The 14682-nt window shown below is 35.3% G+C and overlaps 2 protein-coding genes across 5 annotated transcripts in view; both read left to right on the plus strand.

Annotated features, from left to right (window-relative positions):
* Window positions 1-1960, plus strand: part of lrwd1 (leucine-rich repeats and WD repeat domain containing 1) — a 43219-nt gene extending 41259 nt beyond the window's left edge. For all 3 annotated transcript variants that reach the window (XM_024266508.2, XM_024266507.2, XM_024266509.2), the window contains 3 exons: window positions 151-312; window positions 426-535; window positions 1396-1960. In XM_024266508.2, the coding sequence (XP_024122276.1) occupies window positions 151-312; window positions 426-535; window positions 1396-1548 (425 nt within the window). In that variant the 3' untranslated portion in view covers window positions 1549-1960. The remainder of the gene's footprint in view (window positions 1-150; window positions 313-425; window positions 536-1395) is intronic.
* Window positions 1961-2813: 853 nt separating this feature from the next.
* Window positions 2814-14280, plus strand: bckdk (branched chain ketoacid dehydrogenase kinase). 2 transcript variants are annotated; one of them, XM_024266512.2, is made up of 11 exons: window positions 2814-3212; window positions 5726-5794; window positions 5884-5994; window positions 8866-8913; window positions 10932-11051; window positions 11188-11292; window positions 11427-11500; window positions 11914-12042; window positions 12505-12594; window positions 13538-13693; window positions 13764-14280. In XM_024266512.2, the coding sequence occupies exons 1-11, from the start codon at window positions 2967-2969 to the stop codon at window positions 13906-13908; spliced, it is 1293 nt and encodes a 430-aa protein (XP_024122280.1). In that variant the 5' UTR covers window positions 2814-2966; the 3' UTR covers window positions 13909-14280. The 2 variants fall into 2 exon arrangements, with proteins under 2 accessions (XP_024122280.1, XP_024122281.1); XM_024266513.2 differs by having other exon boundaries at window positions 2815-3212; window positions 11188-11286.
* Window positions 14281-14682: the final 402 nt, after the last annotated feature.

The following is a 14682-nucleotide window of genomic DNA, read 5'->3' on the forward strand; positions in this document are numbered from 1 at the left end:
TTTTCAAGTTTTCAATGTTTTTTCGTTCACTTTAAGCTGATCCTGATTTGACCCCATAAACGTGTTACAAAGGGAAATTCACAAAAAATTCACAAAAAGCTCAAAAACTTTTTTTTTTCTTATAAAGTTTGATCTTTTTTGTCCCGCCAGCCTCTAAGAACTACACGCACAGCTGCATCTACCTGTGGAGCTGGAGCAAGACTGTGGCTCAGCGTCCAGACAAGAAGAACAGGACGGTGTGTGCGGTCATTCTGGCTGAGCTGCAGTGGGCCAAAACCAAGATCCCCTACCTGGCTCTCAACACCTGTCCTGGTACGCAACTACAAAATACGTTAGCTGTTTAGAGCAGTGTTGGATCAAATTAGTGTTTTCTGATGAAAATCAGTTGAATAATTTGCAGAAAGTGTAATGTTGTCGCTCCTTAGGACGTGGTTACATCGTGTGTGGTGACGACAAAGGCAGGATATGGACGTACCACGCCGCCAACCTGCAGAAAAAGGGCTATAAGCCTGGAAAACCCATCCTGCCCACTGATGTGAGTGTCTGACCTGAATGCGTGTATCATGTTAATGCATGAGTTCTAAACATTTCTGTCTGCACAGCTCTCTCTTGGGCTTGCAGCATAAAAACGTTTGATTTCAGAGGACGGGGATTCACTTGAAAGCTCCCAGATGGTGGAAATAGTCTGGTTATAAACAGTGGAGCTCTAAACAAACTCAAATAAATCCAAACAGTGACCATTCCTACCTACTCTGACACTGTTGGACTGGACAGTGTTCTCTGTTTAGGAGGGTAAAACATGACATTTTTAGGTACCGTTTTATCAACTGTACTTTGGAAATTCAATTCATAATGTTTAATAATGATATTAAATTAAATATGTACACAGAAAGTACTTCCATTTGGCTAACGGTTAGATTTAATACAAGAAAACATGTAATTTTTTTCAAGTTTTCCCAAAATCAAACATTTATGGAGTAAAATATCTTAACTTGAGCTTTAACTCCAGAGCTCCAGTGTTTATGTTCTTTGATTTACTGTAACTTTTCAACCGTTAACACAATAATTCATGTAGATTCTGAAGGATAAAAGCGACTATTTATTAATCATTTCACACAAAATGTAATTAACAATATATCACTGTTCAAAGAGGATAGCTTACTTGTTTATACAACTACAATATATGAAATTGGTTTTTCAAGATTTTATTATATGTTTTGTTATATTTTTACAGAGGGATTTTGAAAAAAATAAATTGACCCACTAATTTAACTTAACTAAAATACATTTAAAAGAAAAAACATGCTAATGATTTTTTTGGCTATCTTAGCTTGTGTAAGCAAATTATTTTCGATTCAGCAAAATTTCCTCTATTTATTTATTGCTTGTTTGCAGGTTTTGGAGTGGCCGGCACCAACGAGGAAGGGCCTCGGCTCTTTGGAGGGCCCCTCCATCAACACCGTAGCAATGGATCCTGAGCTCTCTTACATGGTGGCCCTGAGTGACAAGAACATGGTGATAATTTGGAAAAGAGAGGAGAGTGCATGAGCCAAACGGACCGTTGAAGCCATACAGATTTTCTGTGGTTATTTTTAAAATGAAAACTGTTTTGCTTATATTTTTCATATAGATTCTTATTATGTGTTAAATTGGGTTATCTGCCCCTTTTTTGTTCACACCTGAAGAAGGAGAAACTTTAAGATAATTGATGCAGAACTTTTTTATATATATTTTTAAGACTGAGTTGGGTAAAACGTTTTAAGTTACCCTTTTTTAAATTTGAAAAATGCTGCTGTCATATATGTGAAAATAAGTCTTTGTGATAGTTGTTCTAAAGTGATTTTAGTTCTTATTGTACTGTATAATGTTCTTTAAAGAATTGTGCTTGAAAATGTATTTTTAAAGTTTAATCTCTGTGATTCAACAGTATTAAACTCCCTTCTGGGTTGAAAATTTAAAATTGATCTCTTTTTTTTCCATGTCAGCTTCTTCAAAACACAATTTTTTCACTTTCTTCCAACTTTCAAAATAAGAGTGCACTTGTTTGATGTGGTAATAAATGTAGATTCTATTGTATCTGATGTGTTTTTATTAATAGAGGAGAAATTTAATTGCTGGTCATATTTTTTCTTTAAAAAAATGCAGCATTCTAACTTCTCTGTGAGAAGTGAAAGTGCTCTAAAAGATAAAGTACAGAACATTCCCTTCTCTTTATATGCAGCTCAAGGAAAAGTAGAGTTGTTAAACACTTTATACTGCCTTAAGACTTACTTTTTAATGTAAAATTTCATCTTAAATTCTTTTAAACGTATTGATAAAAACATTTTTTTCTTATTGGGATTTGGATGCATTTATATTTATTGTAAAAAGAACAAGGATTTTCCTCAAAATGTGTTAAAATAATTTTCTTGCATAATTGACATGTGTATATACTGCATGTATTTCCAATGGTGACAAAGTCATGGTCTTTTTTTTTAATAAGTTTAAGTTATAATTAATAGAGTAATAATAAGGTTGATTAGATAAAAAAGAACACATTTATGGCGCCTTTAAATGCATTTTATTGACTAACTTAACAAGTACTTTGATAAAGTCCCGCTTGAGTGTAAGTTTATAAAGTTTTACTGTCTGATCCATTATGTTCGGTACTTCCAGTACTAGACAGTATTGTGTTCTTTCGTGTGATCTCGTGAGTTGGCCACTAACTGTAAATGTGGGTTACAGCAGTGGTTTGCCCCGCCCCTAGCCCCCTGATTGGTTCCGCGGTCACGTCGCTACCCAAAATCCTTCCACAAACAGCCAATCAGGTTCAAGGCCTTTCTGTAGCCTCTCTCTACTGTATTCAGATACGTGCCTTTGTGCATTAGTACGACGTGACCCCAATGGCTTCATAGCAGCCTTAATTTTTGTGTGTTTTTTTTAAGTGGAGCAGGCCAGACCTGTCGGCTTTCACAGACCGTCTCCAAATGCGTTCAGGTTTAGCGGGACTCGCGGCGGAGATGCTGTGCGGCGTTACCGGCACAACCCGGCCGAGGCTCAGCCGCCTCTTACTGGCCCCCGCTACCAAAACATTGCCTCCGGTGTCAGCTGCTGGAAGCCGAAGATTTCGGTCCACATCCTCGATGCAAGGATTTTCAGAGTTAGCGAGAGAGCGGTCGAAGACTGTCACGTCTTTTTACAACCAGTCTGCAATCGACGTGTCTGCAGAGAAGGTAAGAGGAGGGAGTTTGAACCGGTGGTCTGTCCAGAAAAGGAGATCCTACATCCCCGGCACCCAGCGTGTAAGCTAGCTCGAGCTCGAAGCCGTTAGCACTGCTGGCGTTGCGTTCAGGGACTGTCAAGAGCCGGTAAAAAAAAGTCGACTTTGCTTTGTAATAAAAAAAATATTAAATATACACAAATCGTTTGCATTATCGGACTATTTATAGATATCCTACTACTAAGGTGATACTTAATGTTTCTTTGTCCTTGAAACCAAATATTAGAAGTTTTTTTTTTTTTTTTCCAGATTGATTATACAACGATTAGCATTTTAAATAGCAATTGTTACATAAAAACAGTTTTAACTAAATATTTTATTAAATATACAGTTTTCCAATAAAATGTAAATCATTGTTATTCTGTGCTCACAATAACCACGTGAATTTTCCTTTTACAAATTGCCCGAGCCGTTACAGCCGGTTTTAACCGGCGGTTCTGCCGGGAGCTTGAACGCAGCGTCGTAAAGAACATTTAGCTAGCTGAACATCTTGTGCAATAATTCACAGCAACAACAGTATGTTCTCAGCCGGCTTTTAATTTGGGACACGTTATTTTTGTGAAGTACCGCAGCACTTTTTGTTGAGTTGCTGGCAAAAATAGTTGTCAGAAAGACGTTTTGAGCGATGGAGAATAGGTTGACCCAGTTATTCGGCAGTCGGCCTGTCCACTCCTTTTGTTGACCCCTCGGTGCCCCCTCGCCTATTGAACAGTTAGCCTTCACTAACTAGTATATAATGAACTAGTTTGACTAAAAATCAACTAATACAACTTTATGTCACTTGAATAGAGAAGTGAAGGGAGTGACCATCCTCTTTTCGCATGTCTAATCTCCCACAACCCCTTTCCTTCCTTCTAAGCTAGTTTTTGATCTAGTCACGTGCCTGACAAATGTCTCCTGGGCAAACTCCTGTCCTTTTTTAATTTGTTTGCTGAGGGAAAATAGAAAGGGAAAGGGTGTGGATGCACTTTACAGTATTTGCCTTTGCACTAAAGAATCTGCAGGTTTGGGTTAGTGGAGGAGTAAACAACTGTTGCATTCACTTTCAATAACACCAGCTGCTTCTCCTCTTTGATTATAGTCACCAAGTATGATCAAATGTGCATATTTATGAAATTGTTTAAGAATTTTAATGAAGATTGGGATTTTTGATCTAATTGACAGTTAAAGTTTCACATGAAGGAGCACATTTTCATAATCAGAAACAGAATGTAAAAGCCTTATGTCTGCTTTTGTCGTGGTAAATTCTCATTTAAGATGAAATATCCAGTAATAAACTGTTGTTATGAAGCCGTTTTACTCTTAAAAAAATTGATTAGGTATTCTGTCTTTGGTTTGTAGCTATAAACCACATATTGAATGCATTTTTTTCCTAATGTTTCACGTTTGTTACATTAAACATTGTGTATTGCAAGTTAAGTTGCTTCATCAGCGTTCCTCAAATTGATGATCCAGTAATCCTTAGTAAGCATTTCTATTTTAGTCACATGTTCAGTTTCTCTTTCATTTTAGATAACAAAAAATATTTTTCCATTAAAAACCCGCACCAATCATCTCCAATCTATTTTAATAATTGTCCTTTAATTCTGACTATACTGTTTTAGCTTGTGTGTGTATATATATATATATATATATATATATATATATATATATATGTATGTATGTATATATATATATAAAGCACTGAAATAATAAATTTGACAACAATAACTTTAAAAATCCTCCCAAAAGTCTCACATTTTGATACCCGAGCCTTAAAAAATGTGCCATTTGAAACTTCTCCGTTTCACATTTCTTGTCAATTTTTTTTTTTCAACTATTATTGATTATTATGATCTTGAAATTAAAAGGGTCCTAAAAAGTCTCAAATTTAACTTGAAGAGACTTGTAGGAACCCTGAGTTCATCAGAAATTTGCCTGAGTTGTTGTTGGATGGTTGGCACAGTGTTAGCCTGCCCCCACTTCCCATTATCCATCTGTTAGCTTACAGTTCCTCACGTTCTCAACCTAACATTACCTGCACTACAGAAATAGTGATTAATATTAGAGCTAATCCAGCCGTACAGTTTTGAACCAGATACCAGCTCAGACGTAGAAGACGAAGACCAACATTGATCATTTTACTATTTGTGACCCACCCAGGGTATTTTCTATATAGCAAATAAGCTACTTTTTAAACTGCGTTTTTTTTGTCTGTTTCTTATTTCCAACTATTTGAATAAAGAAATACTCAGGAATGCAATTTGAGTTGACATTTTTTGTTTTATTTGCCTTGCATTGTCAAAAAAATGCCACAAGAACCAGTTAAAAACACCAAAAACACAACTTTCATCAAAGTGGGTGTGTCTAAATGTATCTAATTGGTTAAAAATGACACATCTTTCTGCTTTAAAGCAAGTGTAGATTGAAATATTTGACTAATTTCGATGTTAAAGCTGTTAATTTGTGTTTTTTTTGTCTGTCTAGGCCTCAGTTCGTCTAACCTTAGCGACCCTGCTGTATTCCGGGAAGTCTCCTGATGGACACCACATCTTGGTAAGCATGTCTCCCTCACTGAAAGAAAGCACTGTGGAGTGTCTGCTAAATATCTCACCAATGTTTCCCTTCCGCCTGCGTATGAGCAGAGCAGTGCCAGGTATCTTCACAAGGAGCTTCCTGTAAGAATCGCCCATCGTATCAAAGGTTTCCGCAGTCTGCCATTCATCATCGGCTGCAACCCAACCATACTGCAGGTGGTAAGTGTTATGGAGTCAAGGGAGAACGTAGGACGGTATCACTGAATCCAGTTCTTGCTAAATGTTCTAATTTGTTTACATAATTGAAAGCTGACAGGAAGTGAGCTTAGCAGCAGATGCTGTTGCAGAGAAATTTTTGAGATTTTTTTCTTCTTTTTTTTTTTTTTCTAAAAAAAAAAAAGTTAGCATATGGCAGGAAAAAAAACTCCCACTAAAACGTAGATTTTTTTTAGCCTAATTTTATAAAAATCTAGCATAAAATTTACAACCTTTTTTTTTTACAAGTGCAGACTCTCTTTGTGTACATAGTAAAAGGTTTAACAGAAGAAAAACAAAGCATCACCTAAAGTCCTGTGACTCAGTGAAACATTTACCAGATTTAGTGGTCATTACCAGCCTGTGAGATCCAAACTGAGTTTAAATATAGAAGTTACCAGGAGAGCCAGACAAAACGTTAATCTGTTAGGGAATGTGTGTGCAGATTCTTTTTTTTAATATTTAGTGTTAATCACTTAAAAATGCACTTAAGATCAGTTTTAAGTCAGCACATTTTTTTGCAGCACATCTGTATTGAATATTTGCATCAGAACCATTAAATATATAACTAAAACCAATCTAGAAACATGTTGAAAACATTGTTTTTACCAAATGGCTCCAGAGAGCGGCTGTGTCTGCAGCTCACCACTCCCACAGGGGATGGGTCAAATGCAGAGAACAAATTTCACACACCTAGCTGAGTGACAACTAATTGGAATTTAACTTTTTAATTTTGTATAATAGAAAATCAGGGGGAATTACACTCTTTACCAAATGACAGTTTCATTAGCATCACAACTGCAATGATAATATAATTTTTTTTGCTCTAATATTCAACTTTTGGTGTAAATTAACCTCCATAAGCTAATTTATTCAAGAATTAGCTTTATATTTTTTCATAACAAGACAGAATTAGAATCTCTTACTGATATAAGTAATTAAAACAAGAAAAAGATTCATTTGAGTCTACAAGTGGATGCATCAGAGTGGAAAAGAACAGGAAAATTAAGACGTGTATTTCTCTATAGTAGAAATAAACTTCTTTCAAGCAGCATTTTTAATCTGCTCCTGATTTATTAGAATAAAGTGATACTCTGAACTGCAATTCTGAGCTACATTTTCTTTTTTATGTCCTCTATCATCGGAAAAATGCCTCAACGACGTTAAAAAAACCAAAAATAGCTTTTATCAGAGTGAATCACAAAATAACTGCAGCTGCTGAGTCTGTTGACCTCGGTATATCTGTTTGAGAAAGTGGGAAAATGTCAAGTTTTCACCAGAAAATATTTGTAATTTAAGTTCAAAACTACTGAAGGGAAAAATCTGATGGCCCAGCATCCTAGCAGCATTTGAATGCATCACTTACAGACGAAGTGAAAAGTCTCACATCAGATTTGTGCATAGATGTGGTTTTGTGTGTACTTTTTAAAGATTTATGTGTGCGTGGGTAGTTTAAAGATCGATGTAATTTTAATCTGTACATTTATAAATTGTGTTTTTTTGAATTTCATAATTTTTGTACTTTACAAAATGTTTTATGAGTTAAAAATCAAGAAATATGCACGCATAAATCCAAACTTTGTGCACAAAGTAAGAATTACGCACACACAAATCCAGAGTTGCGCACAAATCAAGAATTATGGATGCACAAATCCAAAGTTATGTGCAAAAAAATCGAGAATTGCACACACAAATCCAAAGTTAAGTGCACAAATCAAGAACTATGCGCACACAAATGGGTGTGAGTCTCTTTTCTCTCTTTTATAAAAACCTTTTCCTGGTTCTATTGCAGAGGAATATGTGCAGTTCAACAGATTTGACTGAAGTTCTAACAGTTCACTAAATGAATTAGAATAAATGTTGTTCTTTTGTTGTAGTTGTTGTTCTATATAAAATAATTGTCCTTTTCTGTTTAGTGTTTTTGTTTAATGACATTTCACAGAAAGTTAACAGCAGCGTGTTGGCGTGGAGCATTTGTACCAACAGAATGAATCGATCACAGACACAATGGTGGAGTCTGACATGTTTATGACTTTTAACCTCATTAGAAGTACTATTCTACATTTCTGTAGACTTTCCTCCAGCCACCAGTCCTGCAGGTTTTGTAAAAACTAAAAATAAGTTTTTCAGAGGAATCTAATGTGAGTAAAGTGAGTTGATTTGTTCTGAAAGCAATTTGTTGTAGGGATTTAAGTGTTTCCATCCCCAATTTTTGCTTAAGTTAAAGTATTTAAAAGTATTTTTTTTAGGTTAAGGTCCATAAAATTTGTTAGTGAAAGTCCTTTTTTGTTCTCCACAAACCGCTCAGTTGTGTGTATAAATATCCTGGATAAACACAGACGTTGTGTGTGATATAACAGCAGATCTTGGCTCTTTCTCCAGTCCGTTTTCCCTCCAAATCCTTCATAAACGCTGTTTCATTGTTGCTGAACTTTGGCCCAGATTCCTGCGTCTTTGGTTTCTCTGGCATAAAGTGAAAGTGGTTTTTCTTATGTAACCACTTGTTATGAATCTAGGTCAACTTGTTCTTTAAAAGCATTAAAAAATAAACCAAAAAAAAAACATTCTAATGAAAAAGAACAGATTTGAAACAGCCTCCAAATGCTGAGAATTCTCATGAACTAAGTTTCTTTTGAGTAGAAGTTTGTGAGAGAAAATCCATCAAAGTGATGAATCCTGAAATCCTCAGTAACTGAAGCGGCGTGAGAAACGCTCGGTGATGCTCAGGGGTCGCTCAGGGGTCACTCCTGCAGGTTTTGATGCCGTCTTCTTTGTGGATTTGTTTGCAGAGCTTCACACTAACTACAGCCTGTTTTCTTCTCTCCTTTCCCACAGCATGAACTGTACATCAGAGCCTACCACATGCTCAGCGAGTTCCCCCAGGTGAGTGCTGCAGACAGGTGACACAGTCAAGAGATCAGGTTTGACGTAAATCTGAGAGGTTTTTTTTTTTTATTCCTGAGGAAAAAAGCACACAAACATGTTCGGTCACAGTCTCGGGTTATCCTGCACGCAGCAGCTTCACGGCTGGTTGACTCCACATTTCATCTGCACAAGTTTGAAGTTTCACTCTCATTTGTACTTCTTCAAAAACACTTTAGTTTAAGTAAATTTCACTGCATTAGAGCGCATTACATGCTTAATTTTTGTATTTTTACTCTCCAAAAATCAACAAAAGGAGAAAAAAAGTTGCAAATTCAAAGCAAAAACTGAAATCTTTAGTCTATTTTTGATTATTTATTCTATAATATTTTTAAAACATTAAAGGTATTGTTTTAAAAAAGCAAAGACGTCTTTGTTTGAGCTTTCATAGTTATCTCCACCGATCATTCCTGCAGGTTCGTTCAGTTCGTTAGTCCACGCTGCATGAAGGCGGTTAGACTGGAACATTTCAGAGAATCTGTACGGAAAATATAAACGCACAGAAAACCCAACTTACTTTGATTTTTGTTTCAGATTTAAAAAAAAAACATCTTTCTGACTATATTTTCTGTTTGTATCTGAGATGATAAAAAAGTGTCTTTTTGCTTTAGTTGTTGCTGATTTTCAAACCTAAAATATTCTGACCGTTTTCACTGTAATACTTAGAAATGGTTAATTTGTCCATCGGCCGACTGGAGTTATGTTACAAAATGAATTTACGTCATACAGTTCATGCTTATAGTTTTTATGAAATAAGAGTTGAATGTAGGTTAACGGTAAGTTTAATCAAGTCTGTGCCAATTATCTTTTATTGTTGTACTTTATCAACAATAAAACAGTTAATTAACATGTAATTATACGACGGGATATCAGGGCCAGTTTACAAATAAACTTTTTTTTTTTAAGTGCGACTTAAAATCTCGTAAATTTATGAGAAAAAAAGCTGTATAATTATGACTTTTAAAGTCTAAATTTGACTTTTTTCTTGTAAAGTTACTTGTTTTAAAGTACAATGGAGTATTAGGGCCACCAAAAAAATATTATGAGATTTAAAGTGACTTCAAATTTTGTAAATTTATGAGAAAATAATCAATTTATAAGATTAAAAGTTTTAAATTGAGTACTTTAAAACTACATAGTATTAGGGTGAGTTTACAAATAAACATTTTTTTTAAAATACGACCTTAAATCTCCTAAATTTATGAGAAAAAAATTTATCAATTGTTAAATTACGAGAGTAAAGTCGTATATTTATGACTTTAAAAGTCATAGGCTAAATTTATGACTTTTAATCTCGCAAATTTAACAGATTAAAAGTCATACATTTACGAAAAAATGTCGTTATTGTTAAACTCAGAGAATAAAGTCGTATATTTATGACTTCAAAACTAATATGCTAAATATTTGGCATCAATTTTACGACTTTTAATCTCATGAATAAACAAGATTAAAAGTCTCAAATTTATCAAAAAAAAGTTGTTTATTTATGACTTTAAAAGTAAAAGGCTAAATATTTACTACATTTATGCCCTTTTTGTCATAAGTATATGATTTTTAATCTCATAAATTTACAAGATTAAAAATCGTAAATTTTACGAGAAAAAAACTCGTACTATATATATATATATATATATATATATATATATATATTTTGTGTCCCTGATACTTCATTGTAAATTATTGTATTTTTCAACACTTGACTTAAATCACAGATGTAGCTGTGCCGTTTTCTGTAATAATTTTTTAACTTTTCACAAATCTGCCTGATCGGCAGTCTGAAATTAGTTGACCATTTGGTCTGTATTTTGTAATTTTTACTAGAAGTTAACAGAGTTTTTGAATCTTTATTGGAACTAATTTGATCAAAACTGCAGTAACTTCATCCAGTTCACCCCCTGTAAAACTGAAGTGATCCCAAATATGATTTATCATTATTTTAGTAACATTTATTTTACGTCGTTTGTTTTCTTCTGCCGCAGATCAAAGATCAGGACATGGAGGCTCGGTTCTGTAAGCTGGTGCAGCAGCTGCTGGACGACCACAAAGACGTGGTCACCATGCTGGCTCAGGGCTTCAGGGAGTGCCGCCGACACATCCAGGTGCTGAGTCGACCAGAAGGTCCTTTTAAAGCAGGAATCAGAAAGTCCTAACTGAAATTATTTCTGTATTGTAGTATTTGTCAGCTTGAGGAGTATTTTTTTAGTAGTAAATGTGTTTATTTTCTAACATTTGCAGGATGAGACGATCATCCGCAGCTTCTTGGACACAACGCTGTGTTCTCGTCTCGGGATCCGAATGTTGGCCACTCATCATCTGGCTCTGCATGAGGATAACGTACATGTATTTCTCATCCATTCTAAAGCATTTCCAAACTTTTGGCAAAATTTGACTTTTAAAATACTGGAATTCTAGTTTACTAAAGCAATAACCTTTTCTGTTCAACTAAACTGTCTTTCTATGTTTTCTCAATACAGCCGGATTTCGTTGGGATCATATGCCGACGTCTTTCTCCTAAAAAAATCATAGAGAAGTGGGTGGACTTTGCCAGGTCAGTGTTATTTATGCTAATGATAAACTTGGTTAATAAATGATTAAATATTGATCTGAGAATCAGATATGAGCTATTATCTGTATTTTTTACTTTTAGATCTTCTCAAACTCTTTGATCTGTTTTTAGAAAACTGTTATTTTCATGAGCATAACACAATTATAATAGGAGTTTAATCCACAATTTATTGCATTTTTTCCAGTTTTTTAATATAATTAAAAATGAGTGAATCCGTTTATCAAGTTTAATTGCTAAATTTGTTTCTGTTCTACCTGATCTGCTAACTTGTCAGCTATAGGAATGCATATTAAAATTTGCATAAACTAAAAGAACAGATTAATGATTATAAACTATGAAGAATTTAAAAATGTATCTTCTAAAAAGTTGTGACAAATGCTCCTTTTGTCCTAAAGACGTCTGTGTGAGCATCAGTACGGGAATTCCCCCCGAGTGAGGATCAACGGACACGTAGCGGCTCGCTTCCCCTTCATCCCTCTGCCCCTGGACTACATCCTACCAGAACTCCTTAAAAACGCCATGAGGTAACGGCGCCACCAGCTGACAGGCAGAGGAACATCCACCTCATTCTACATTTTTAAACTGTTGCTTCCTAAAAAAAAAATAGTTTCTGTTAGTGCTTTTATTTTGAAACAATTATGGGTACTTTATTCTGAAAAACAGCTGATTTATACTTCTTTTTGGATCATTTAAGTTTATCTACTGCAAAAGTTTTACTGTTACATGGAGATTTTGTCACTTCATTGATTTTAAGGATTCACAGCTTTGAATTTTAAATGATTAATATTTTATATATCTGTCAAGAGTTTGTTATGAACTTTTTAACAGTTGCAAACTTGTCAAACACACACTATCAATCTATACAATCAATTGTCATTTCTGGCACCAAATCAGTGGCGTTCTGTCTGGTGACACATTTACAGCACAAACATAAAATGAACATAAAAAGTGTATTTAGTCATCAAATGACTGATTTGTCTCCTCAGGGCCACCATGGAAAGCCACTTGGACACTCCTTACAATCTCCCCGATGTGGTTGTCACTATTGCCAACAATGACATCGACTTTGTCATCAGGTAAATGAATTAATAATCCTTCTCAAATAAATTTAGTGGAATTCTCTTGGAAAAGTCGACACTCCAATCGTCTTTTTCAGATCAGTTTCTTGAGTTAAATATTTTTGGGAATCAATTAGTTTTTTTTCTTGGGATGGTAACTTTTATTTTTAAAAAATCTAATATTTGGGTATTTCACTTCATATCTTATTTTTCAAAAATATATCATTATTTGTGTCAGTTATCACATTCAATCATTTTTTTTGCTAATCTGTAAAAGCACTTTTGTAAAATAAATATCATCAAGTGCAGATTAAATTTCTGCTTGTATTTATTATAAGAACCAAAGCGTTACTCTTCAGCTTTTATGTTGGAGTTATCGTCATGTAATACAGTTTTTAGTGCAAACAATCTAATAATCGAGTGCAAATAATTAACTATGACTGTAATTAATCTATTTTTAATCTAATAATTGCTGTTGAAAAGCCTCATTTTGAGATATTTTCATTTAAATTTGTGACATTATGGCGCTGTAAAATATTTAATATAATATTAATAATTAATATTAATATTGTACATTTGTTTGCTTTCGATAAAGTTACAAAAAACATTGACTGATAGAAATGTAACCTGCGTTTTTCAGCTGAGTTCAAATAAAACGTTCATGCAGGTAAACATTTGGATTTTTGTTTTATATTTGAAAAGGCAACATTTAAGATTTAAAATGGATAATAATTAACTAATTTATCTGTAATTCATAAAGAGCAATTACATTGATAACTTGACTTCTCTAGTTATAATACAGGAAAAATAAAAGGAACTTTTAGTGATAAACGAAATGTTTCTCATTTGTATTTCAAAATAAGTTTCCCATTTGATTAGTTTTTCATGCCGTAAACTTTGTTTCTTGGATTAAAGTCTGGACTTTTGGCTTCAATCCGACACATTTTGGCTCCTCCTCCAGGATTTCAGACCGCGGCGGAGGCATTCCTCACAACATCCTAGACAAGGTGATGGACTACCACTTCAGCACGGCGGAGGAGAGCGCGCAGGACCCCCGCATGAGCAACATTTTCAACAACATCACCAACAGCGGGAACCAGTCCAGCCCCATGCACGGGTAGGAGCGTGCTCTCCGTGGGGTTTCAGGCGCTCCCGCCGTCAGCCTCTAAACCTTTTGCTCTCTGCAGGTTCGGCTTCGGCCTGCCCACCTCCAGGGCCTACGCCGAGTACCTGGGGGGCTCCCTGTCCGTACAGTCCATGCAGGGCATCGGCACCGACGTTTACCTCCGCCTGCGCCACATCGACGGCAAAGGAGAGAGCTTCAGAGTGTGAAAGCTCCGCCCCCTTTAATCTTTGTAAGTCTCAACAAACGGAATGAGGCCATCGGGGGGGTGGAGGGGGTTTCCCACTATGAAGGCTGGCGAGGAGGAGGACGAGGGGTCTCCCTGTCGTAACGTCCGTTGTTTGTTTTTGCCTTAGACTGATTATAAGCTATGTTAGCTCTCAAGTTGATGATTTCGGTGTTTTGTAACCAAGCCGGCACGTCGTCTCCACGGTTTTTTGACTTGTTTTATTTTAAATGTTTGAACTATCGGGACAAACTGTGCATGATGGTGGATTAAAGACAGTTCCTTTTTTTTTTTTTTTTCCAAGAAGCTCAATTTAAATGTTACGAGGCTTCAAAATAAAAGCATACATTTCAAATTAAGACTTCCAAGACACTCCAGCAAACATTGTAAATGACACCGTGTGTTTTTAGAACACCAAAAGTTCGGTGTCAAACTCATCTGCGTTAAACCATGTGTGGCTTGAAAACAAAACTGCCAAAACACCTGATATCAGTCTTGTTCAAACTTCTTTTGTTTTGGTGGAGCTTTCCTGCAGGGAAGCCCATCAGCTGCCTTACAGTACCTGCATGCTGACTTTTTCTTTTTGTTGCCTTTCTTGCTTCACACATGCGCTCCATTATATTAGCCCAGAGTTTGATAGTTTTTTTTGCACATTCATAGGTTTGTGATTCTGGGTGCTTTGCACATCATAGAAGTTTTTATTGGTAAAAGTAACCGTTTACCAGAGAAGTATTGTGTATTTTTTTTTTTTTTTTTT

The sequence above is a fragment of the Oryzias melastigma genome, linkage group LG14 (assembly GCF_002922805.2).
Source record: "Oryzias melastigma strain HK-1 linkage group LG14, ASM292280v2, whole genome shotgun sequence".
In the NCBI taxonomy this organism is placed as follows: Eukaryota; Metazoa; Chordata; class Actinopteri; order Beloniformes; family Adrianichthyidae; genus Oryzias; species Oryzias melastigma.